We start from the raw sequence: 27485 nt of genomic DNA, 5'->3' as shown, positions 1-27485 counted from the left end.
TAAACAACAAATATTTTTAAATTCTGGATCGTACATATTTGAAATTAATGCAAAGTAATTTTTTTTTACTTAATTCTTTATTTTATTTATCTCTTACCTACTATTATTCCATTACATAATATTAAAAACTTATATAATAGGTTTCAGTGTCTTCGATAAGTAAGTAATTATTATTATATAATAATATAAAATACAAAATTAAATTAATATTGGGACTTTCTCTATGCTCCATCGTCTGAGGTTTAAATATAATCAATATTATACAGCCATAATTATTGTATGTATTAATTACTTATATTTATTTAATTCAAATTTTATCGCATAGTATTTATTTATTGATCCTCATATATTAATTTTTTGCAGGCTATAATCATTCGAAGAGCAATTAAACCGTCAACGAAACGAGAAAACGTACAATTTAACGTCGAACGAGCTATAACGATGAATCCATGCGCAGCGAACGTTGCAAGATAAATATAGCCCTCGAACGTGGTTGGAATTCACGTTGCACGTTAATTATGTTTGACTTACGAATCCTTAATAATTAGCGAAATGATCGCTAAGAAAGGTAGGAAAATCGTGCAAGAAACTGCTTCGCGCGTGCTTGCTCGTGTTCGACGTCTTTGCGAAGGAAGCGTTATCTTATACAGGGCGAACGCGTAAAATCAATAGGGATATCTTTCAATAGGATTTAGCCGTTGCGCTTGAATCTACTCGCAGTAGTTTCATAACGCGAACAGCATTTGCTGAAACTTTGTGGAAAGTTTGGGGATTTATTAAACAAAATGTATATCTTTTTATTTTCTAAGCTGCGACTTTAAGGGATGAAATTATCTTTTACGTAGCATGGGACGTGTTAAATATCTGTATCTATATATGTATAATAAGAAAGCCGTTTTTTTTGAAATCACTTCTCCTCCTAAGATATTTAAGTTAGAGAAATAGGACCCATACTTGGGTCCTAAATGAGTAAAACACAGTAACAGTTTTAAATTTTTAATTTGGTGCCCCTGGTCCGTAAGGTCGGAAATTATCAACTAGGTAATGGTATACCACTGGCGTAACTGGAATCGTTTTTCAAAGCTGTATGTACAGGTCTTCATTTTTATTAAGATAAGATTTTATGAGAATGACCATTCCACATTTTGGGGCAGAGCTGGTTTACAGTGTCTCTTATCTAATTTTGTCAATAAGGTCTTTCAAAGTTTCTATTACTCACACATATGTAGATGGCACTGTATGTTGTTTGCAAGAGTTGGAGACAATCCAATTGAGTGTACAGTTTGTAAATAAGTGCCATATTAACCCATTAACTTTGTACTCGTTTCAGTATATTCTATTTTATAAGTGGTACTGCTACCCATGGATATTAATTTAAAATAAACAAAAATAATTGAGCAACGGTGAAAACAAAATAACCTAATTACGTTAATAGTAGTAAACTTTGAGTTGTTTGCTTACTTAATTTTATCGTATGTATATTCACGTAATTTAAATAAAAAACAAATTCTATCCCATGTTTTCGATTTCTTTTGGGCGTTAATCGCAATATTGTAATATTACTATAACATGAAATAAAGAAGATTTAGAAGGAAAGAAATGTATTCCAATTAATTGTAAGCTGTGATTTTAAATGAGATTTAAATGGATTTATTAAAATTATGCTAATTGCAAAAATTCATGAACGAATCTAGCAAAATATTCATAATTACAAAGTATATACTCTTGTGTGTTTGGTGGGACATGCACATATGTATAGAATTTTATAATGAAAGCTGCTGAAATCAGGAAAGACTGTAAGACATTGCAGACAACTTCAAGGAGAAATTGAGAATAACAGTCATTTTTTGGGACAAATGAGGCAAACTGATTCTGGTGCATGATAATGCCAACTTGGCAACTGCAAATGGAGCTGCAATAGATAGTCTTATCAAACTTAACGTACTCCTTAGATTTGGCAACCTTTCTTGTAAACAATTTTGACATATTGAAGAAGACTGATAATTAACTGATTGCTTCATTTGTTAATTAGTGAAAGTCCAGATTTCTATGTATCGCTGTATCCATATTTTGCTTGAAAAATGACAAGAAGCAATAAACAGTGACCGAAAATATTCCGACCTACAAGATATTATACAAAACCGACACAAACTTTTAACATGTCCGTAATATATTGAGTTTAAACTGACTAATATAAACAAATTTTGCAAAGCATCAAATTTCTCAAAAAAGATAAAGAATTTTTAATCAATTATATACAGACTGCACTTTGTCTTAGGGGACCAAAAAATTTTGGTTAAAAAATATCAAATCTTATAGTTTTCGACCTGAAACATTCGAAAATGCAACTTAAAAGTTTAGGAAACTAGTGGTTTCAAAAATACGATTACGTAAAAATGTACGTATTTAACGTATTTATGATATTGCTTCTACTAATATAAACTTAGGTAAGACCTACATACAATTTTCCAACTGTCGCGCCGTGAGACGCCCCACAGTGGTCCGGATTGGGAAATCGTGTGCCATTTTCTCAAAAAATCAATGTTCGAATATCAGTATTTATGAAATGTATCTAATTTTCTAAATGTCCATCAGTTTTGAAAATGAAAGTATTTCGAAAATTTAATGCAATTTTATAATAGAAATGGTGACTTAAAGTCGGACTTTTTAAGAATTGTGTTTTTCACCCAAAAATTGGCGTGTTTTCTTTTAAGGTCTATTAAGCTATCTGAGCCAAATCATCAGAATATAAAAAAACATGTATGAAAATTTTTTGCTAATTATTTGCAATTTTTTGCCGTAAAAAGTAATTTTTTTGCTCCAGCCATTAAAAAGTTACAAAGGGCTAGATAGCTTAATATTAAACCATCTAGCCATTCTAAAAAATAGCATATAGTAAAATAAAACAAAAAATCAATAACACATAAATTTTTTGCTATTTTTTTGCTATATTTTACATTAAAAAGTATTTATTTTGCTCCAACTGTTACAAAGTTACAAAAGGTTACATGACTTTTTAGACTATTTTTAATTTATTTCGCAAACAAAAAAAGAACTCGAATATTTTAATAGCAAATAATTCAGGGAACATTTTGACATGATAATGTACAAATAAATAATTTTTTAAAGCACCTTACTCTTATAGTTTTGGTGGTGCTCTTATCCATTTTTAGTCTTTCCGTGACATCAAAACGTCTCCTGAATTATTTGCTGTCATAATATGCAAGCTCTTGAATTTTCTGCTCATAAAACAAGTTTAAAAGACTAAATACCAATCAACACCACTTAAACTAAATGAGTAAAATGCTTTAAAAATAATTAATTACGAGCATAGTTATGACATTAGAATAGTTCGCGAATTATTTGTTCTCAAAATATCTAGATTACGATTTTAAGTTTCTCAAAGAGAGCTTTCATAAAGGAAGTTATACAAGCTTTGAAAATCAAATATCCAACATTATAAATTTAACTTACTTGAGCGTTTTGAAAGGAAAACATTGTAAAAATAAGAAAATTATCATACTACAAAAGAAGTTATCAATTACACTTTTTATAATCACAAAAGAAATGTCATCGTGATAAAACATTAAAAAGTGTAACTGTCAGAAAAGAACTTCAATTTTTATTCCGTTTTTAATAGGTTTCTCTTTGAACGTTCTTTACTTCCTTCCTTTAATTTTGGGATAGAAGAGAGAATTCTTGTTCTATGTTTGAAACTTTCATTATAATCAATATTCCCCATAGAACCTTTGAACATCGCAGGAACCCATTAAAAATATAAAGAAATGAATTTTCAAACATACAATCAGAACAGAGATGTGCGGATACACGAGATTACAGGTTCGGCTAGGCACGGGAGGATTCCCGAGACATACGAACATTCGGATAATCCGATATGATCGGTTCAGTTTGAAAAAAGTTGGACGAACTCGGACGAGTTGCCTCGATAGCCGAAATTCAAATCAGCATTGTATTTGAAATTGTACTACAGATCTCTACGAATCTCGATTATTGAGGCAACTAGCCTTAACCCGTCCAACTTTTTCTGAATTGGCCTGATTGTATCGGTCTACTCGGGTACCCGCCCAAGCCCGCCTGATTTCTTCTGACTTGGCTTAAACACTCGGGTGCCCGCTCACTCTTGAATTAAAGTTATTAACTTCTTTCATATAAAATCTGCTATGGTTTGATGGCATAAAAATAATATAAAATAGCTAAAAATAAGTGCATAAATTGCTATATTAATTTACAATTACCTATAGATTTAATGAAAATGACTACGCAAATCCAATGACTAGTTACTAGTTACAGCAAACAATGACCGATTTCGAAGCATGCAAGCTCTAATACGATTTGATGACATAAAAGTACCACAAAACACCACTTATAGCATCAATCAATTTATAGCTTATTGTTAGTATCGTCCATTAGCGAAAATTCAATTTTCAATGGCTTTATTTCAAAGTGATAATAACAAAAATTATATTTAATACGTTAATTGGCGCAGTGAAAATAGATGTTTGTCGCAAGGGGTATACTTCCGAAAGGCCCCATCACCCCAGGACAACCAAACTTCGGATTTATAGTAATTGAGGGACGAGAAATCGAATAAGACCATTTTCAGAACTGGCAAATAAACCGTTCTCGAGATATACAGGGTATTCTAAAAGTATGGAAACCCCCTATAACCTCGATAAGAACGCATTTTCACGGAAAATGACTAACCTAACCTAGGTTAGGGTTAGGGTTAGGGTTAGGTTGGGGTTAGTCATTTTGCGTGGAAATGCGTTCTTATCAAGATAATAGGGGGTTTCCCAACTTTTAGAATACCCTGTATATCTCGAGAACGGTTTACTTATTTGCCAGTTCTGAAAATGGTCTCATTCGATTTCTCGTCCCTCAATTACTATAAATCCGAAGTTTGTTTGTCCTGGGGTGATGGGGCCTTTCGGAAGTTTCCCCGTCGCAAGAAATATTGAAATTGTAGTTACTGAAAATAAGAATAGCTTATAATTTTCTTTCCCCCTAGACTTCCCCTTGATCACAGCCGACTCTAGGATTCTATTCTATTTTTGGTTCTCTTGGGCTTAGCCTAAGATGGCCCGACTCTAGTACTAGCCGTGCTGAAGTAAAAATGGCAACACCGCAGGAGTCCGGTCTGAATATATCAACATCTACCCTACTCTATCTGTTTCCCGGACTCCCAAACTCCCAGCCAATCAACGTCGTCAGACTCTCGGCTACTATCTGGACTTCACATAACCTCTTTGGTTTCGTTCCAATAATTTCGCTTGTTTCAAGGTTTTTATTCACTTATATACACGTTTATCAATTCTTAAATGTTTCAATTTGATCCAAAGATGGTTTCATTTTGCTTCATACCTAAATTTTCTTGAAACCACTGTAAATATTTCAAATATCATGCTTCACAACACCAAACTACTTCGAGAGTACACAAAATATATATCACATTTATAACAATTTTATACTACCCCATCACTTCTACTTGCCATAGTTGCAACGTTTATGTATTGTTTATACATAATTAATACAAAATAGCGTATATTACTACAGCTTTTAATTAAAAAAGACGTTAATTACAATTCCGAGCACAGGACTCTGTTTTTGAAAATAGGACTCCCGATTGTCACGTGAGCGGTGTTGCCACGTTGTTCAGCATGGCTAGTACTAGAGTCGGCTGTGCCTTGATCTAGTACTGGTGACTTCTACAATATTCAATGTGTAAAAAAAAATTTTCCTAATATTAAAGAAAATTCCTTTTTATTTTATTGCGATTCACCATCAAAGGGAAATACTATTTGAATAATAACGATGCAAATGAATATTCCAGTTTGAACGATCATGAATTTCCTTCTCAATCATCAAAGCAATCCTGTTAATAAAGGTCTGAGTTCGTCTACAACTTTGCTATTGTGTTACAAAAATTGTTATTAAACAGAAGAAAATTCAAGTCTCTTGAGAATTTCAAAAGCAGTCATTTAAGTCGATTCCTAAAAGCCTTGTGATTTTCTTTAGGCGAGTGCAAAGAATCGTGGAAGCTTCTTGAAGAGGAAGCTCTCTGTAATCAAGAAAATCGCGTGCACTTTCTTTTCTCGTCTCGTCTGTAAACTGTCCGCTTCGGCGTTGAAAGCAGTTCGACCGAGTGTTCTATGTTATTACATCAATAATTGAAGAGAAGCGTAAAAGCTGACGAGACTAGGTTTTCAGGCTGCACGATTTACGTTTGTTACACTATGTTCATGGGATTCTTTATCAGTTCCCACGGAAAGCTTTGTCGTTCTTTTGTGTCGTGAAAGAAAACGTAACAATTTGATTGTTCATCTAAATAGACTTCATTATATTCGGAACAGGAGAGTAATGGCTCAAGTCTGAATTGATCTTGGTGACCCCATGCGGGGAAACTGAGAAACTCCGGACCAGCAGCAGACTGTCCGTTGGGAGTTCAAGGAACTTCCCAATAGCTTTTGGATTTGGAACCTAATTGCTGTATTACTTTAAGCCTAATTACTAATTGCTGTATTGCTGTATTTAAGCCACACTCTTTATTCAAATTTTGAAGACGTATAAAATTAGGGCGCGGCTTAGATTCAAAGTGAGAAATCAAGTTCTGAAAGTGAAGATGTTGAAAGTGATAATATGTATATCTCGAAGAAGATTCTCAATAAATTAGGTAGCTTATTATATTTATATTTGCACCTATTTAAGTTAATTTAATTTTTTTCTATTTTTCAATACATGTTATAAAATCATTTTTATTTTTAATATTTTTTCCAATTTTCCAATTTTAAAATCTTACTACGGTTTAAATTCGAGGTCGGCTTGTTAGATTCGAAGTAATACGGTCATGTTACTAATTTTCCGGTAAAAATTTAAGTCCAAGTACGCCCCTGCTCTGGACAATTCTTATCTCCCCTGCATATTCTTGTATTTGAAAGACAAGATTCCAATTTTGCGATTCTCTTTTATCCAAGATTTTGAGGCAAAGAGGCAACATTATTTTCTGATTTTTTTTTTAATATTCTTTGTACAATTACTCAATGCTGTACAGCATTGCAACTTCGTGTGTTAATTTATTTTTTACATTTTACGTTCATGTAAAACGATTTTCATTTCTTTTGAAAGCATATAAAACGGAAATTTACAGACTTACACGTGATGGTTTTTTAATTATAAACCAAATTATCACACATACAGAGGATGTACTAAATAATTGGAACACTAAGAAATTCAAAGAATTATGGTTCAATTTCCAACCCCTGATCAGCATGATCACTTGATTTGAGCATTATTGAATCATCAAGAGTTTAAAAACAAAATGTTTATTCTATTCTTAAACGGGTCTCTTTCAAGAACAATTAGAGAACGAAATTAATTTTATTAATTAATTCATCAAAGAGGAAGAATAGAACCGATAATACTATTACCATCATATGAATCCTATGAAGCAGTTTGTTAAGAAATAAGGTTACAAAATTGGACGTTCGGAAGTATAATAATTTTTATTATAGTCTGTTAAAGTAGATATGGGTATTTTTACTGGTTGCAAACCTAACCTTTGAATATTATGCTGCTAATGAACGTATTAACAGCCATTAAAATATGAAGATAAAATGAAATAGGTATTGTAAGCTGTGCTATCATCAAAAAATATTACAAAGGAAAACTAAAAGTCCTAAAAGAGGAAACAGAGTAATTAATCCTTTGACTGCGGTCCACCCAGAAGTAAAAGGCGAACTGTCTACAAAGTAGCAATAGTCATTATTATGCACAATTTAAAATAGCTCTTAAAAATTTCAAAATATTTTTTAAAATACTTGAAATCACTGTTTTCTATTCTTTAATTCTAATAGCTTAAAAATTGCGCTTCAAAATAAATATGGTAGAGACAGATAAATTATATACATATAATTTAATTTTTATGATAAAAAATTATTTGGAAGATTAAAGTAGTGAAATTTAACTGAATTTTAATTCAATTTTGTATTTCAAAATTAACATTTTAAAAATTATTCTTCCAATATATGAAACTTTCGTTAAATAATTGTACATTTAACTGTAGGTTAATATCCTTGCATATAATTTTTAAGTTTTAGTCTATATTGACCCAGACTGTATGATTAATAAAGGCGTCTAATAACAAGGTAAATGAATATCTAAAGCTCCTGTTATAGAGTCAGTATAAAAGGTTTAATTACCTACTTACAATCAGACCAGAAAACGATTCAAAAGAAAAACAATTCAAAGAGTGTTCAAGTGGAATTAAAATGGACTCTCATCTTCTATTAATTACTCGGCTATAGAAAATTTGACATGCCGGTCACTGGTGACCCCCGTTGCAATCAACCTGATAAACAGCATGCCCATGAAACTGAGCTGTTTCTAGGGAAGTCATTCCAAATTCCTCTGGCGAAAGTTGTCATTTCGAAGGCGGTAGGCCAACGCTTCGTAAATCATCTCGGAAGCATTTATGCTCGAGAATCGTGCCAACGTTTCAGACAGCGTAACAACAAAGAGGACTGCTAGTTGAAAAGAGGATTCCATCAATGTCTCTATTCAGCGTACAGTATGCTGGTAGTTTTACGTGAGAGATCGGCTCGTCCCGAACACTCGAGAAAATTAGAAGCAGAAAATTTCATGCTGAACAAGAATCGATCAGTTGATGGCGGAGTATAACGGATAATAATGGACAATAAAAAAAATAAAAAAAATAGAATTCTAGATCGATGGACATTGTCATTGAGAAGGGTTTCAAAAGCTAGCTGACACAAAGAAAAATTATTGGCATAGAGGAATGAAGGGATTTGTGAAACGACCGTAAACTCGAGAAAAGTTTCGTTCACGTTTATCCCCGACGATAAACGTAGAAGTCAAAGGTAAAACTAGGGGAGACTTTCCTTCGATAGAAATGGACGGTTAAATGTCGCGAAGGGTTCAAAGGTTCGACGAACGACGCTCCCTGAAAATAGTTCTCGAGCGAAGCGAAGGATAAACGCGTGCCATGATCGAAGAATAAGATTAAAGGGTGAGATTTTCCTTATTCTCCATTCCTTCAAAAAAAATACTATAAACGAAATGTCCCACGGTTCGTCGAGCAATACAAAATTCTCCCCTGATACGCCATCTATTGGAATCAAACACCCTATTGTTGCAGAATTCATAATTGTTTCTGAAAAGTAATTCAATTTATACGGATTCGATACAGGGGACGATTAAAAAATTCATGGGCTTCGTTCGGGTAGGAAAATTGAAACGAGAGAAGACTGACATCCGTGCATGACCCATAATGAGAACGATACACAGAAACTAGAAAACTAGATCACAGTCGAAATTCAGGAAGCACTATTCACCCTTTGCACTAGTCGTTATTTTTATACACTGTTTTTTTACTTATATACAAACGGACATAATTTTCAGTAATATGAAAAATTTTCTTATAAAATTAATTGATCATTGGTTAAAAGTAACATTTACTCACGATACACTGGGATTCGAAATACGAGCACGTATATGTTTAAAAAAAGAGGTTTCATATTTTTCAAAAATGGTCGAAATATAGAGTTATCTATTCATCAGTATACGGTAGCAACTCAAAGTGAACGAAAGCATGCTTTCTTTTAACCCTCGGACGACGAACCTTGAAGAGAGCTATAATTTTAACTTCATATTATTTTCATTTTCTAAATTTTACACTGTTTCTGTAAAAATTATCACTCCAATATATGATACTGTTTCTCTTATATATAATTAGTAAGTTGGACTCTGGACTGACTCGTGCTCCGCTGTTTCAGAGTTAAAATTTCTTTACGAGAAAGTAAATAGTGAAAATATAAAAGTATTACTTTATCAGTTATGGCAATTTGAGAGCAGAGTTAAAACGGGTGGCGGTGAAAATGCAGCCCTCTCGAGAGGGCTCAGGAAACCGTAGAAGCTTCCGGTCTGAGTTTCCTCTAGGCCCAATTTCTTCAAAATTTGAACGCTTTTTAAAGAAAAGTTGACGGAGTAGAAGAAGAATATAGAGATGGTTGTTCAAAAGGAAATCACTACTCACGGTGCTTTTTCGTCGGCTGCCTGCTCTGAAACGGGGGTTGTTCCTCCTCTTTTATCTACTAGCTCGTCGATCCTACGTCTACGTGGTCCGTACGATGCAAAAAATGAAGCTGCTGTTTTGACGTGAACACGATAGAAACGGCGGATGAAAACACGAAACGTCGCGTTTTACAAGCGCATCATTATACGCCCTGCGACATCGACGACGGTGTAGGTGGCGGAAAATCTATCGGTGGCACGGTCTCTCGACGATGGGACACGAGTGCGCCTGACCGTTAGCGGACACGAACATGGCCGACCCCAACGAAATCGATAAAACACGTTACGTTTTCCGCCGTTTCGACGGAGCCGACGCTGTACGATTTTCCACCCCCTCTGTATTCGCGAGAGAAACGCTTGCGCCGATCCAAGCAAACGCCGTCCAAGATCGTATGTACAAGTCGACGTCACGATGGTGGATGTTTGATGAAACTCACCCCTTCGATAAGGAACTTTCCTTCAGAAACACGTCTTCACGGTTTAACCCTACAGACATGTTTCCAATTGAATCGTTTTTACGACTCGTTTCAACAAATTTTTATGTTCTCTGTGTATTGATAAAAAGTGAATACAAGTGTTATGGAGACACTTAATGTGGTTGTATTACAAAAGTCCTATACTATAAAATTGCACAAAATTTATTTGAAGTATATTATGATATGTAGGGTGTTACCCTAAGTTAAATATGTAATTCTAAAGCGAAAGAGTTTCATATATTTGAAAAATAATTTTAAAAAGAACAGTGTAAAATTTAACAAATGAAAATAGTATGAAATACAGAATTGAATTAAAATTGTGACTCTCTCCATGGTCCGTCGTCTGAGGGTTAAACACTGGTGAAATGTCAAAAAGACTAAAAGTACTAAATCGAAAATATGTACTTAGGTACAGTATAGGATAAACATTTGCTGGAGATACATTTTTAATTTTCTTGAAAAACTAAAGCGTTACAAGGGAATATAGGTAATACTAAAAAAAATAGGGATACTTACTATGAATATTTATTCCTTTTTTATTTTATATTGTTGAGATGCTTTACTTTTTTTTTACTAATATTAGTAGGTGCACAAGTTAATTTAATGCCTTTAACATTATCTCTTTCTAATTACTACAATTATATATATTTTTCTTTTAGATTTCAAATGCTAACAAAGAATTTAACAATTATTTAAAAAATTAGCACTAATATGAGCTCCAGAAAAGAAATTTTCAATTAAAATAAAAAGCTGTAAAATAATTGATATATCTAATATATTAAAGGTTGTGTATTCTACAATTGTGATATCTCTGAATGAATTTAATCATCCAATACAACCACCTTAACTGAAATTTTATACACTAATAAATATTGATATTTTGAATCTATAGAATTTGAAGTGACATGAAAAGGAATAGATAATATGAACATATGTTCTTGCAATTCAATTCTGTAGATTTTTTTGATTGAATACTAATAACGTATATCGTGTGCTAATAGGAACATATCGTAAGTGTTCGGATGATATTTAGGGGAGATGTTGAATGTTGATAAATCTTGATATTTTGAAACTTGCTATATTCTTGTCTACTGTAATATATTCAGTCCTTGGTATTCCGAAACTTCTTTTGGCGACAAAGATTGTTAATTTAGAAGACATTTAATATCTCAAAGTTTCAACGGTCTTTATACATTCTAATAGTTAATGGAGTAGAGGAAGATAATGATGGTCACGTAAGCAATAACTTTAATAAAACCAAAGCACGAGAATTTTCAAACCTAAATTATTATTATACGCATTGGGAATTTTTTTTGCTATTTGTACTAAGTTTTTACCTTTGCAACAATTAAAAAGAATAGCTGCTTGAAAATGTACCGTCTCGTTATTTATTTTCAAATTAAAATAAACATTATCAAAATTTAACTAAATATAATGAACTTTCTTTCAAATTACCTTTAAAATCTCAGCTTTTGGTCCATGCGCGCGTTTTGTAAATTTTGAATAGCCTTTTGTTTTAAAAAATAACAAAAATCACCACTTACGTAAAAGTCCGACATTACTTATTAGCCAACCTAGTACATACATTGTTCCATTGGGACGTATGTGTCCCAGCAGAGTTGGAGGGTTAATGTCTTTGGTACGTCTGACTATTCACAACCATTTCTGCTGGGACACTTAGTCCTCGGATGGCGGACCATGGAGGGAGCTTCAATAATTTTAATTTAATTTTGTGTTTAATGTTATTTTCATTTTATAAATTTGACACTGTTCTTTTAAAAATTATTCTTCTAATATTAAGATAAAATAAATAGTAATTGCATGATGTATTAATTAAAAATATTAATTTAATTCTTACTAACCCTCAGGAAACGGATCGCTGTGATACCAATAATACAACTTTGATTTTAAATTCCTTTTTATTTTCATTCTTTAAATTTTAAATTATTTTTCCAATAGATGATGATCTACTGTCAGAAGGTTTGAGAGTTTTTTAGTCGAAGTGTCGTTGTATACTTTTTGTAAGTCTGGGTCATAATTTATCCCAGTATCTGTACTTCGACGCTTAAAGAAATAATTCATTTGTTACCATCAACAAAAATCGTATAGAATATTATACGTTCTAAAAGTATTTCTATTTGCTTTAGTAAAAGAGTGTCTGTGAAAAGCGTGATTGAATTCAAGCTATAGAAGAAATGGAGAATTCTTTTTATCGCCATAGAAAACGTCATATTCAACAATTTTGCAGAAAGAGGAAATCGATTCATAAGCTCGACTCATTCACATCCAGGAACATGTGAATCTTGGCACAAAGAACGCCCTTGCGCGGGTAAAACAATTGCGTAAGAGTGGCTACATTCAGAACATCCTTACAATAATGCTAAATCTGGAGGACTATAATCAATAAAAAGCACGCAGTAGTCGTAATTTTCCGAGGATAATCCAAGTTAACTCGTTGTTTTGATTGAAATATTATTTTTCATCCCTTATTTTGTAATGTCACACGTGGAAGAAATGTTCATCTTATTCTATTCACCTTTCATGCCTTAAAGTCATAAAAACATAATATTATTTTTATTTTACTTTTCATCTTTTGAGTTTTCAAAGTAGCGAGAACGCAATATCATTTTTCTGTCGTTTTACTTTTCATCCAGCGTACCTCAAAGCTAGGAAAATGCAATAGAAATTTCATGTACCTTTACTTTTTATTCCCTTTACTCGAGGTAGTAAACTTGCATGCTTTTCCGTGGAATAAACGAAAGAGAAATATTTTTACGTGAGTTTATTAATTGACATTCCATAATGAGAATGATTTCATTTGACTTAAATATAAACAGTAAGCCATTGATTACTATTAAATAAATCAAAACGAAATACTTGTATTATTATTTGATATATTAATCAATATATTTCCACAGCGAGAGTAATTTCATTCGATTTAAGTATTATATAAATAATACGTTATTGATTAATATTTAAAAAAGTCCTACACAGCGCCGAATTAAGCGAAGGTTTAAGAAGGGTTACAACCCTCGATCCCACTTTCAAGAGGGCCCAATTATAAACCTTCCATTTATTATGTCAAAAAATATTAAATAAAATTTCATCCACTGCTGCTCTTTTTCTTTACAATTAAGTGTTATTAAATTTTATTCATGCTAAATTTCAATTTTTGAACCAATTTTAAATTTATAAAGAAAATCTTATAGTCTGCCTCTGTCCGTCCATCCGTCCGTATGTCTGCCCGTGTATCTCAAGAACCAAACGTGCTAGAAAGTCAAGGTTGATCTTAAACTAAAGCTTATAACCATAACTAGCTTCGTTCTAAGTTTGGAAGTCATGTGACTTCCGGTTCCGGTTTTCGCGAATAAAGATGTCTATAGAAGTCTCCCATTCCTACCCTAGTAGGAGGCGTAGCTAACTTGCATCAATTATTTGTAAGAGACTGTCACAGGTTTGGTAGCCCCGGGCCCAAGAAATCTTAATCGGTCTTGGTACTATGGTAAATTGTAATCATTTTAGTAATTTTAGCAATTTTTATGATACATTAACAATATACATTTAAATTTTACTACATTTTACTACATGTTATATTATGCGCAGCAATATAATAAATATATTTCTCATTATTCTTTATAAACATAAATTAATTATGAAGCTTAAAGATAAAAACAAGAAAATTAGTATAGAAGGATCCAAACGATTTATTATGCTTAAAATAATCCAGTATACGACAATTTATTTTAGAATAAAATTTAGTATTGTATTATAATATAATTATGTGTTTATTACGTGTCGGTACATACATTGGTGTAACTAAGATTTTTTCTAGGGTGGGTCAAGTCCCTTAGAAATTTTGAAATTTTGGAAATCTGAAATTTTGGGTTTTCAAAATATTAGAAATCTGAAATTTGGGAATTTTGGAAATCTGAAATTTTCAAAATCTGGAATTCGAAACATGTGAGATTTTGGAATTCTAGAATTCTGGAATTTTGAAATAGTGGAAATTTAGGACCTACAATTTTTGGAGTTTTGAAATTTTCTGATTTTGAAATTTTGAAATTCTGGAATTTTTAAATTGTGGAATTTTAGAACGCCGAGGGGCTAATTCTCATTTTTATGAGGGTTCGGCTTACTCTGGCCTTTGCCTAATTACGCCAATGTGTATTGTAATATATTTAAATAAGTATTATTATACGCTTATTATAAATATTTCTTTATGTGTCATAAAAACACATTTGTTATTAAAATTAAAAATTAAAAACAAGAATAAAAGTGTCTAAAAAATTATCTATCCTTAAAATCTAATAGCATAAGAAAATTTATAACTATATCATAGTATAAATGCTGAAAAAACACATTGTTTACATTTCTTTCGTATATTCCACGTTCCCTTGCGACAATAAATTAATGATAAAAGTGGAAAAGGAAAACAAGAACCTTAAATGCTCCTACTGGTTCGACATACCCACGTACGTCGGCATAAAGTTATTGGTTGTTCCACTTTTCGTTTTTTCTTTCAAAATGTAAAATTAATCGGACAAGTAGTTCTGCTTTTATGAAACTTTAAAAAAATCTCTACAAAATTTAATAAATTCACTTAAATCACGCCATGTACCATATCTAAACTGTACTACAAAAAATTTATTTTTTGTTTTTCTGTAGAAATAAAAATCACAATATGAAGGTTTTTACACTGGATAAATTAAATTATCTACACTTATTTTCTATAATTATAAAAAATAAAATTGAAAAGTAAGCAGATGATTCCAATAATTTAATTACGCACTGTATTCCATAAATAGGAGTATGTATTCTATTAGCAACTTGAGGATTTAATGAACAAGTATCATCCTCAATTATGAAATACCAGGGGAAGAGAAGTAACGAAGAAAAGAGAGCAATTTCCACATTTTTAAGGGAATAGATTGAAGCTTCATGGTGTCTGGCGTTCAACAGAGCGGAAGAAGTTATCGACCAAATATCGACTCATGAAACTCTAGTTTGTGAACCCTTCGTCGGACGTAACGTTGAAGAGCATCCTCGAATCATTATCTAGAGGCTAGTGCTCGACTTCGAGTGGGTCTCCAGTTTTATTCCAACGAAAGTACCTCGGCCTGGTTGCGCCTTAAAATCTTACTAACCCGCGTCGATTGTTAAGGATTGCTTATCAGCATGGAAAATAATACGGAAACAATTGAAAACGATTTGCGAGACGAATCGAGCTTAAATGATACTGAAAACGAAATATCGTCCGCATCGATTTATGGAAAGGGCTTAGGATCCTCTATATTAGGGAGATCTTATCGAGCTCCGGATATACCGAAGAGGTACATCGAACCCACGGTTCTTGATACATCCCTACCTTACGTAAGTAGTTTTATTGATAGTTCGATAGTTGGTGATTTATATTTTAAGCGGGTTTATTTAAATATTGGACCCGATTAATTCCAAAGCTGTCCAAGTCTGAGAAGCAAACATTTTTCTTTGTTTATTTTGTTTAAGTAATGACAATGATTTTTTTCGATTTAAATAATATGCTATTGATTATAATTTGAAATAATAATATGGTACATTGAGTCTTTAGCATTTTCATCAATTTTCATAGTACACCTGCGATCAAATCAGGATTCTGTAGAAAAAATAGCAATACAAGGGTAGTAGGAATTTTCAAAATACGATATTAATATGAAGAGTAAAAAAACAGTATATCTTAATTATTAAATTTCATAAAATTTAGTATATGACTGAAAAGTACGAATCACGAAGTAAATATTAATTCAGATTTTCCCGCGCAAACGTTTATACCCAAGTGGTGAGCCACAACAGACCTTTATAGTATATGGAACTTCTTCTCGAGAATACCTAAAGTCTAAAGGCAGAGACGAAAGTCCGAGAAAGGGAAAGCCAACAGCGGGGACCAGAAACCCCAAAACCCGAGAATTCGAGGAAGTCTACGAGGGAGGTCGAAAACCCGGCGAACCACACGCCGAGTGGGGCGGGGGATGATATTGCCATTTCCCCCGAGGAAGCGCGATATGTTCGCGTGTGTGTATTAACTACCACAAAATTTATTAAATGATTAAATTAACTGTTACGCCATTATCTATTTAAAACACCCTATTATTGCATTGTTTTAGATTTTAAATGTTATTAAATAACTTATATAATGTTACAAAATGGACTTGTGTTACTTTAGCATTCATAGCTCCAATTGTTTTTTTTCTTATTCAAATGACATTTTATTTTTAAACGGTAAATATTTAGTTTCGCAAAAAGGTTAGCGTGAAAATTATACTTCCAGATTCCAGTCTATACACATCTAAAAATTCACGATTTGAAACCCATTGTAAGACCTACAACTCCACCGATCATAAGCGAATTACGATTGAAGTGCTCGTAAGTATTATATTGTATTTATATAAAATAATTGATACCTTAAATATATTTTGTATATATTTTTAGATTTAGCCAGAAATTAGCTATAATTATATATATATTTTGAAATATTAAACCATCGACACGGACCTTCACAGCATTGCACGATAAGGCTAGGTCAGGCATGGGCAGCAAGTAGTAAAACGAGCACGAGCGCTCGGCGCTCACGAGCGTCTCACGAGCCGCAGGAGAGGAAGGCTACGTGAAATGAAACAGACAAGGCTTATGCCCCACTCTTCAAATCTCTCGACGTTGCGTTCTTTTGTTTAATTACGGTGAGATACACATGTACCCCACCTCTTCCAAGCGCTATCCCCACTACATGGAATAGCGAACGACTAACAAGGGACATTACCCAATCGACACACGCCGATTTTGATGCCCTTTAAGTATGATATAGAACTCAAAAAAATATTTGACACGTATTTTTTTTATCGGCAATCGTCTATGCTAAAGGGGTAAAAATAGCCCTCAAAGTTGGGGTTGCAAAACATATTTTCTTGAATATCTCAGGAACTATTAGGTGTAGGCGAAAAATTCAGAATGGAATTTGTGTGTTTTTGAACAGCAAACTTTTCTATATAGCCACCTTTTTGATGAATTTATTTGTTTAAAAAATATATTGAAAAATAATCTATTTTTGTCATTTTTTTCACCCCTTCAGCATGGACGATTGCCGATAAAAAAAATACGTGTCAAATATTTTTTTGAGTTCTATATCATACTCAAAGGGCATCAAAATCGGCGTGTGTCGATTGGGTAATGTCCCTTGTAAGTAGAATAAACGCCTTCTCCTAGATTGACGATGCAACGGCAACTTGCGGCCGCTCGCGAGGAATCGGGAGCGCGCTCGAATGAGCAAAATCTGCCCATGCCTGGGCTAGGTGTACTCTACTAAGTAGTGTATAATGTTTTGTGGTCAGACCGTCTTTTCATATCTAGTGCAAGCTACTGATGACTGACACAAAAAATCAGTTTAAACATTTATTTCAAAATGTTATTATGTCTTACATATCGATACCTAACCTAATTTTAATACCACGTATTAGCATTTGTAAGAAAATTTGAATTTTGAGTTTTCGAGAGTTTCTGCGTCCTTTTTTAATTATTGTGGAGAATTATTTATACAGGGTGTTCGACAACAGGTGGGAGATTTTTTAAGGGTTGATTCTAGGGATCAAAATAAGACGAAAATCAAGAATGACGAAATAGCGTTTGCGGCTTTGTTTTCCAGTAACTAACGTTTAAGGATTCGAGTAAAAAGCGTTTAAAATCTGCAATCTGCCCAGCACCGACAACTGAACGTCAGGTCAGCAGGAGTGGATACAGTCATACCCAAGAATCGAACACTCTGTATATTGTAATTGTCAAAACTGTAATAGTTATAATCTTATGAATTCAAGTTATTCGATCGAGCATCAGAAGTGGACGCAGAAATTCTCCAAAATTCAAAATCCACATTTTCTTAAAAATCTCTCTCTTCCGTAGAGCTCTACCATTTTTACTCTCTCGTGTATTCGTACCTTAAGGGGAGGAACGGGTTATCGCGGGCGCGATTCGCGGAAGTATAATGCGTGGACGCGGAAATTGTCGTTACCAGATTCAAACCTTTAAGGTACGAATACACGAGAGAGTAAAAATGGTAGAGCTCTACGGGAGAGAGAGATTTGCTCTACCATACGCGTGTACATACACTGAGTCCCATCGAAGTTGTCACAGTGAAGTTGGCGCACTAACCCATTCACGCCGTGTTAGTGAATGTGTAGCCAACTTCACTGCGACAACTTCGATGGGACTGACAAGGAAGGTTAGGGAACCCGGAAATTCCAAAAATTATGAAACTTCGCATACAAGTGCAGTAAGTCATCTGTAATACGACCCTGTTTTCCGTTGGTGCCATAATTCGGTTTTAAAGGGTGAAATTACCCCTTGAAAAAAATTTGGAACTTTCTTTTTTGTGGAATATCTTAAAAACGGTGAGAGATATGAAAAAAAAGGTTAAACAAAAGTTGCACAGTTCTGTTGTGTTTACAAAATGGCGTCAAGAAAATTTTTGAAAAGTGCATAATTTTTTAGTTACTAAAGTTTTTAGTTAGAACTGTGCAACTTTTGTTTAAACTTTTTTTTCATATCTCTCACCGTTTTTAAGATATTCCACAAAAAAGAAAGTTTCGAATTTTTTTCAAGGGGTAATATTACCCTTTAAAACCGAATTATGGCACCAACGGAAAACAGGGTCGTATTACGGATGACTTACTGTATTTGTATGCGAAGTTTCATAATTTTTTGAATTTCCGGGTTCCCTAACCTTCCTTGTGAGTGTACACGAGACTGTGTCTCTACCATAAATTCGCTCTACCTGAGAGCCGTAGAGAAATTTTGGATAGAGCTCTACGTTAGCGCTCTACAGCTCTGTGTACACGAGAGTAGGCTGGTAGATATATGATAGACCCTACCAGGTAGAGAAGCGTTGAAGTAAGTACATTTAGTATGCTTCCAATTTTTGCGGAGTGCAGTAGCAATATGAGTTCTGAGCAAGTGAAAGTCGCAACAGCTAGTGTTGTTTATTTATTAAGTAAAAAAAAAAGTAGCAAAATCGAAAAGGTTGAGTGCGTGAGTGGATACAAAGAAGAAAGCAATTTGGATGTTATCGACAATTAATAAACGAATTGAAGGATGAGGACCCAAATATGTACAAGGGGGTGTTATAAAATGCACTACGGGGCAAGGTACTTATTACTACCTATTAAAATCTATTTGAGGGATTAATTCTATGGCAGGTACAAATATTTAAAATAGTGTTCAAAAGTATCAAAAACTTTGTTTTATAATAAGCGCTCAGCCCCCCCCCCCCCCCCCCGCTGCTTCTACAGCTCAAAATAAAAACTATAAAAATAAAATAAAAACATAAATATATTTATATGTGTAACAAATCTTAGCATTCTATGTTTAATAGTTCCTTTCCTACACATTCTTAAAAATTCGTTAGCTATATCAAAATAAAGCGCATGAAACTAGGTAGAGCTCTACCAACTTATCCATTTCGATGCATAGAGACGTAGAGACGATGTAGAGACAAAAATTTCTCTACTGGGACTGTTTACACGATAGAGAAATCTCCACAAAAAGGCTCTCAGGTAGGGAGACCGTAGAGCTCTACAGTGCAGCTCTACAAGGTGCGTACACTCTACGTGTCTCTACCGAGAGTTTTCTCTACACTCTACCATTTTTTCTCTCTCGTGTACACTTACCTTTACAATTGTAATAATCGGAAGGACTCACCAGTCGCCGGGTTCTCCACACACTTACACACGGTATGACTCTCGCTACTGATCACATTCTATAAATCTCACTCTCTGTATCGCTCGTTACTCTCTATAATTCGCTCTGTATGTCTAGACGCCGAAACGCTAATTGCCGGCTCGTCGTCGCAGCAGCGGCGATTGTAACGGGGGGGGACGTGACACCACGTTACAATCTTCAGTCAAAATAAAGTACTAATTATTGCAACATTTCACAAAGTTACAGAGACGATTATATGGTTCCTCAATCTCAGGGATCTTCCAAAGCATCACCCTCGACGGGAAGAACAAGTAAAAAAAGAAGTTCTCTAACACTGATATCGCGAGAAAGTGACCAAAGCTGGAAAGTACAACACGAAATTTAATTAGTTTTCTTAATACAATCCATTAAATACTGTTAAAATATTTAATGCCACAACATAATGTCTGCGGATATGCTGATAAGTGAAATTAAAATGTATTTGAAAATAAAAAAACAATTATAATTCATAATTATATATATTTATCATTGTACAGATAACTTATATATTGTAACGTGGTGACACGAGTGCCCCCCCCCCGTTACAATCGTCAAGCCCGCTTGGCTTTCGCCCACCACGCGTCTGTCCCCGTACCACCCCCTTCCATAACCCTGTTCCCTTATCCGCGCGCCGTTATCGGGCCGATAGAGGCGACGCGACGGTAGGACCCGGAACGACGACGCTGCCACCAACAAGAAAAACCCCGTCTCGAGGCCGACGACAACCCCCACGGAAAGAGCGTCCTGCGATGGAAAGAGCGATACAATCGTACGACCCAAAAGGACACTGTGGGGCCATTTACCCGTCGAGCCCGAGGACCCTCAGCCCGCACCCAGCATTGAACCCGTTCACCGGCCAATCGCCAAATTAGCGCCCGACCCAGAAGACGACTCAATCCCCGACCTATACCTCCTCCCCAAAATTCCCTGCGACGGACTCGCCGTTGCCGTAACGGCGACGAGCGAGCAATTAGAGTTTCGACGACACAGTAAGAATATTGAGTATTGAGTATTGAGTATTGAGATTTTGCTAACCATCCGATTTTGTAATAGAGACCTTTGCGAAAGTGATTGGGAGAATTATACAGATAGAGAGTGTGAGTGTGCGAATCCAGCGTATTGGTGAGTCCCTGAAATTAATATTGTAAATTCTGATTTCACGTAACGGCTACTTTCCCCGTCCGCGTAATTGCGAATCGCGATATTGCATATCCTTGTCTCCTCCAACCCTTAAAGCTTCCCCTTTTTTTGACCCCCCTTCGATCGCGTAAAGCTGGGTACAGACGAGCTCCCCGCGGCTGCAACGCGGCAGCAACGTGGCATTACTAATTATAAGTGTGCGCGGTATTTCGTTTTTACCACGAACACGCGCCGCGCATGGAACGTACCATGAATTTCAACGCACATTCGCCATCAGTTCAGTGTTTGTCGCTGAAGATGGAAGACGATGAAGCTCTGCTTATAGCTAGTAGTGCAGTGATAATTTTAACTTATAATGAGTTAAATTGTTTATAGTTAAATTAACTATATTGTAAACGAAATGGGGACAAATTAATGCGGGATTTAAAATTTCAAGAAATTAGTGGACATTATAAAAATTTTACCCTAATGAGTTCGTCGTGTTTCGAAGATTTATTGACCAAAATTGACATCACAAAGAAAGATACTAATATGCGAGAAGCAATTCCGGTTCAAGACAGGTTGGTACATGTCAAAATGTTTATTTCAATTTTGAGCTAATTTCCTGACTCAGGTGAAAATGACAAAACTGGTCTGTTGATAATTTATAATAATTTACATTACAAATTAGCTGTGTCATTACGATTTTTAGCAACAGGAGGAGTAGGAGAATTATGGCTTTCAAAGGATGGAGGAGAACAATAGAGCGGAGTTAGATGGGAATCATTATGCATTGAAGGAGTAACTTGTGGTGCTGAGGAAGAAAATTGTGGAAAAGACTGTAAGGTATGAGAAACCATAGGTGAAAGAGAAGTAAGAGTTGGTTGTGTTTCAAAGTGTCCAAGATCTGCTTTCATGAGAAGACCATAGATTTCATGCTGTATTCGTTGCCGTGTATTGCGCGGATAGCCCATCATTTTCGACGACAAGAATGCACAAAATGATTGTACTTCAGCATCCGCTACCGTCGGCGTCGCATGTAGTCTGCCAGCTGTACTTTTCAAGATATTGACAGCACTTTTTAATAGTTCTATACCCTTGTCAGCTCTTTCTCTTCTTCGCTTTGGTGGTCGCGGATTGACAAATGCCGTCCTTTTCATTTCTCCAGCTGACGTACTTGGCGTCACCTGGGAACTATCTCCCACATTATCTATATCCTCTTTATTCCCAGCAATTCCATCAGTCAACGCAGTCGATAGGGACCCCTGGACAGAGAAGAAGAAATAACAATTAGTAACAATTAGTAGTAAGAAATAACAAAAACTCTATTAACTATATTAACTCTATTAATGTAGCCCAATGAATATGAATATGATTCCTAGAACTCCTTCAGAGTGGATGGCGAAATGCGAGGTATTCGAATAAACATGGGATTTTATACACTGTACAGCTGCAATTGAATGGGAGCACATTTTACTGCAGTCACCAATTATCGTAAGTCCGGTTCTGACAATGAGTTCTTCAATTACAAATCACAATTTAGTATCATGTTGCTCGCATTAGTTGATGGAGATTAGTGGCATGTTCAATAACAGCAAACTCTACCAAATGGTAAGGGACAATTCCTTAAGGTCGCCAGCGTCAATCGAACTTCCGGGACGACAAGTCAAGGTGCCTTATTTTATTGCGGCAGACAGTGCTTTTGCACTTCAAGAAAATATAATGAAGCCGTACGGAGGAAAGCATCGCAAAAGCTCGTGTAAACGAGTTTTCAATTACCGACTGAGCAGAGCTCGTAGGGTGGTTGAAAATGCTTTTGGTATTATAAGTTCGGTATTTGGGGTTTTAAGAAAACCATTACTATTAGAACCGGAAAAAGCCCAAATAGTTGTCACAACAATTCTTTGTTTACACAATTATCTGCGACAACATTCAAAAACTTTGTATACACCTCACGGAGCTGTAGACTATGAAGATGAAAATGGAAAACAAATGGATGGTTCATGGAGAAATGACCCAGACAAAATGAATTCTATGCTTTCACTACAGAGGAAACCCAGAAGATCTGCAACTGCATTGGAAAAAATTCGTGATGAACTCGCAGATTACTACTCTCACGAGGGGGCTTTTCCGTGGCAAAATAAATACGCATGAAATTTATATTTATATAAACGTACTAGCTGCGTTACCCGGCTCTGCCCGGGAATTTCAATACAGATCGCGGTCCGGGATCTCCGCCGCGATTGATGTAGCCAATCAATAGAAAATTGACTACACACCTATTTGTCGCCCGATCATAGCGGCGACGTTTGGAGAGTGTTCAACGGCGTTCTCGTAAATTCGCGTTAAAAATTGAAAGAAATCAGCTAAAACACACTTTAATACAATACTATTCAATGCAAGATGCAATCTTTGTTTTAAATGACAAATATTTCTTTATCATCTGATACGACGTGAATAAGGAAACAAGGGCCAAAAAAACAAAAAACTAATAAATCTATATTATGAGTGTAGCATACTGAGGGGGTCTTGGTGGCAATGCCGAGTATTACCAAACCAATTCTTTAATGCTTCCTTGTTAGTCAAAAACATAACCAATCGCAATATGACATAGTCTATGTCCATCTTTAAAGAATAAGCTGTCCAATAGTCCAAATTTCATTAAAATCCGTTTAGCCGTTTAAATGTGAAAGAGAAACAAACGATTAGCATTTTCACTTTTATACAGGGTGTCCCAGAACTCGCATTAGTCCCGTGAAGGGCTGGTAGCTGGGGTGATTTTCAACAATTTTTTCCTTTGCGAAAAAGTTGTTTGAAGCTTCGTTTTTGAATTATTAAGAAAAAACACTGACCAATCCGAGCGCGTATACCGCGCGGGCTCAGGGACGGCAGCGTCGGCTACGAAAGCGAGGCTTGACGTAGGTCGCGAGCGAACGGCTTGGCACCCCGTTGGTACAGCACAATAAAAAAATTGAACTGGTTGAACATTTTTAGTAGTTGTTTAAAATGAATACGGAATCTAATCTCTTGTCGCCTGTCATAATGTAAAAAAGGACATTCTAAACAACAAATAAAAATGTTCGAAATGGAATAATTAATAAAAATTTAAAAACAATTTAAATGAAACTTACCCGTTCGTTCCTAAATTAGCCTGCTATGCTGAAAGCAGATAATTCCCACTTGGTCATTGTGTCGATCTTGAATATTCGAGGAGGGAACAAATTACGAAGAACCAGCTGATTTCCAAACGAGATCATTGAACTCACTCAACCACACGGTCACTATCACTTTTCACTGAATTTTCTTTCAGGTAAATAAACATTTTTATTTACTGTCGCGTTGCTATTGCACTGGACACGAATGAAAAACATGTAATATTCCGCACTACTTCGTAATGTTTTCACGACGTTTCTTCCTATCTAACTTCAAATGGGACTGCCAGCTTCACTGATCTATATAACTGGATTCGGTATACGACGTCTCAGCATAGCCGTATTGTCAAAATCGCCATCTTTGAGAACTAACCGCTTCGCCCCCTGGCAAAGGGCACCGACATTAAAGATTTTCGACTGTCACGTATCTGCGGTGTCCGAATATTAAACTTATGTAACTGAATGTAAAATTTTATTTGTGAACGAAACCAGTTAATAAGTAACTTACACATTGTATTTGTGTATTATTTTATCTACATATACTTTTAGTTGTATTTCTTTGTATGTTTTGTACATATTCTTTAGATACATGCAAGTTTGTATTTGTAAACTGACCTTGCAACAATCAAGCTGGCAGTCCCTTTTGAAGTTGGATAGGAAGAAACGTCGAAAACGTTACGAAGTAGTGCGGAATATTACACGTTTTTCATTCGTGTCCAGTGCAATTGCAACGTGACAGTGAATAAAAATGTTTATTTACCTGAAAGAAAATTCTGTGAAAAGTGATAGTGACCGTGTGGTTGAGTGAGTTCAATGATCTCGTTTGGAAATCAGCTGGTTCTTCGTAATTTGTTCCCTCCTTGAATGTTCAAGATCGACACAGTGACCCAGTAGGAATTATCTGCTTTCAGCATAGCAAGTTAATTTAGAAACGAATCGGTAAGTTTCATTTAAATTGTTTTTAAATTTTTATTGATTATTCCATTTCAAAGATTTTTATTTGTTGTTTAGAATGTTTAGAATTTCCTTTTTTACATTATGACAGGCGACAAGATTCGTATTCATTTTAAACAACAACTAAAAATGTTCAACAAGTTCAATTTTTTTATTGTGCTATGCCAACGGGGTGCCGAGCCGTTCGTTCGCGGCCTACGTCAAGCCCCGCTTTCGCAGCCGACGCTGCCGTCCCTGAGCCCGCGCGCTATACGCGCTCGAATTGGTCAGTGTTTTTTCTTAATAATTCAAAAATGAAGCTTCAAATAACTTTTTCGCAAAGGAAAATGTTGTTCAGAATCACTCCAGCTACCACCCCTTCACGGAACCAACGCGAGTTCTGGGACACCCTGTATATTAATAGGGAAGGGAAGTAAGGAAGTAGGGAAGTAGGTATTAGTTAACTTTTTTTCTTACCGTGTCTAGTCTTTCCCGCAGTGTATCTCGGTCTTCTAAAAATTTTAATGAATCATACGCAAACCAGCGGCTACGATAAATCTCAGCTGCCCCTATATCAAAATAAAATAAAAATAATAAATAAATAGTTTAAAAAAATAAAAATAAATAGTTTTAATCAGAAAGACAATTTTACTACCTTATAGACATAGAAAAGGAATAAACAGCTTACCTTTTCCTGTTCTCATGGACATCTTTGTCCGCGACTTTTCTCTTCGGTAAGAGGAGAGCAGGCTAACTATTTTCTTCCTGCAATCGTCTGACGATCTGTTAATTTTGATGCCTACTTTCTCCCACGCATCAACTTTTTCATTTCTTTTAAAATAATTTATGTCAGTAGGGTTCCACAGATTTTCGAATTTCCTATATTGTTCAATCAATTTGATCATTTGTTCTTCAGTCCACTCCATATCAATTATCAACATAACACTTTCAATACACACCAACTAATAACTGATACTTCGCAATGCTGCGAAATACCCGATGCGCTTTTCCCGAAATAAAAGAACGTGCGCGGATAAAGCAGTTTATTGTTTTCGGTATTTGGACAAACCCGAAGAAAACCGTCCACATTGCGGCAAGGAATCCCTTTGTGTTCGCGCAAAAGACTGACAGAAATTGGTTCGTTGCGCGGCATTACAGTATTGCCGCGTGACATGTTCGCACTATCGTCCAAACGAACGAATATTCGCCCAAATACGTTCGTTCCATGCCGCGTTGCTGCCGCGGCGCACGCGTCTGTACCTAGCTTAACGTAAGAACTTACCTAGAACCCTTCCACCCTGAGATTCCCAGCTCTAGAGTTTCCCGTTCCTGCGAACTCCCCCGCGTAGTGTGTGACGGCCGACCGAGGTCGAGCTACGAGTCCCCGTTTATTGTGAAGAACCCCGATGTTCCCCTTTTTCCATCGCCACGCGAACGGGGCTAGCGCCCAACGGATTTCAAAATTTTTGTATACGATTGTATAGAGTGCACCCCCGCGAAAAGGGTCACAATATATAGCAATCATATTTATATTAGGACACAATAATTATACTGTGCAACAAATTAAAACTTTTTTTATCTTCTGCAACGTCCGTTGGGTGATCTTTGTAGAGCTTCTTGTCCTGAACACGAATCCGAAGTGTCCGAATGTTCCGGTGGAAACGTTCTCCGTGTTCATTATTCACATCACCGAGATTTGGCGGAAAAAAGTCCAGGTGGGAATGTAAGAATGTACATCTTCAAAGACATATTACATCCAAGGTCTTTGTATGCTTTTAAAGTTTAATTAAAGATTTTAATTTTGAATTAAAGTATTTTATCATTTTATTATTGGTACTTACAAATAATAATGGATAACAACAAAAGAGAAATAAGAATTATGAAATAATAACAATAACAAGAAAAATCAAACATTATAGATATAATAAAATAATTTTTA

The 27485-nt window shown here is 35.1% G+C and overlaps 4 protein-coding genes across 8 annotated transcripts in view; 2 read left to right on the top strand and 2 right to left on the bottom strand.

The window, feature by feature from the left end:
• The window catches only part of LOC114877528 (synaptotagmin 1), a 65307-nt gene that overhangs the window by 30713 nt on the left and 7109 nt on the right, over positions 1–27485 (bottom strand). Inside the window, exon 1 of one of the 4 annotated variants that reach the window (XM_029190205.2) lies at positions 10070–10337. The exons of the other annotated variants lie outside the window; for them this stretch is intronic. The gene's annotated coding sequence lies outside the window, so the exon portion shown is untranslated. Of the gene's footprint in view, positions 1–10069; positions 10338–27485 lie in introns of those variants that run through there. 4 annotated transcript variants of the gene reach the window in all.
• On the top strand, positions 15759–20697 carry LOC114877533 (WD repeat-containing protein on Y chromosome-like). Its single transcript, XM_029190212.2, has 3 exons — positions 15759–15953; positions 16888–16982; positions 20550–20697. The coding sequence occupies exons 1-3, from the start codon at positions 15759–15761 to the stop codon at positions 20686–20688; spliced, it is 429 nt and encodes a 142-aa protein (XP_029046045.2). The 3' UTR covers positions 20689–20697.
• LOC114877529 lies at positions 21786–27359 on the bottom strand. Its single transcript, XM_029190210.2, has 3 exons — positions 26235–27359; positions 26024–26115; positions 21786–22726 (listed from the first exon to the last, which is right to left on the bottom strand). The coding sequence occupies exons 1-3, from the start codon at positions 26485–26487 to the stop codon at positions 22142–22144; spliced, it is 930 nt and encodes a 309-aa protein (XP_029046043.2). The 5' UTR covers positions 26488–27359; the 3' UTR covers positions 21786–22141.
• On the top strand, positions 22708–23800 carry LOC123987922. Of its 2 annotated transcripts, none has more exons than XM_046286265.1 (2): positions 22708–22767; positions 22844–23800. In XM_046286265.1, the coding sequence occupies exon 2, from the start codon at positions 23028–23030 to the stop codon at positions 23613–23615; it is 588 nt and encodes a 195-aa protein (XP_046142221.1). In that variant the 5' UTR covers positions 22708–22767; positions 22844–23027; the 3' UTR covers positions 23616–23800. The 2 variants fall into 2 exon arrangements, with proteins under 2 accessions (XP_046142221.1, XP_046142222.1); XM_046286266.1 differs by having other exon boundaries at positions 22762–22955; positions 23025–23800.

This window comes from Osmia bicornis, chromosome 6 (assembly GCF_907164935.1).
Source record: "Osmia bicornis bicornis chromosome 6, iOsmBic2.1, whole genome shotgun sequence".
In the NCBI taxonomy this organism is placed as follows: Eukaryota; Metazoa; Arthropoda; class Insecta; order Hymenoptera; family Megachilidae; genus Osmia; species Osmia bicornis.
Note: the sequence above shows the minus strand (reverse complement) of the source record. Positions and strands in the feature narration are given on the sequence as shown.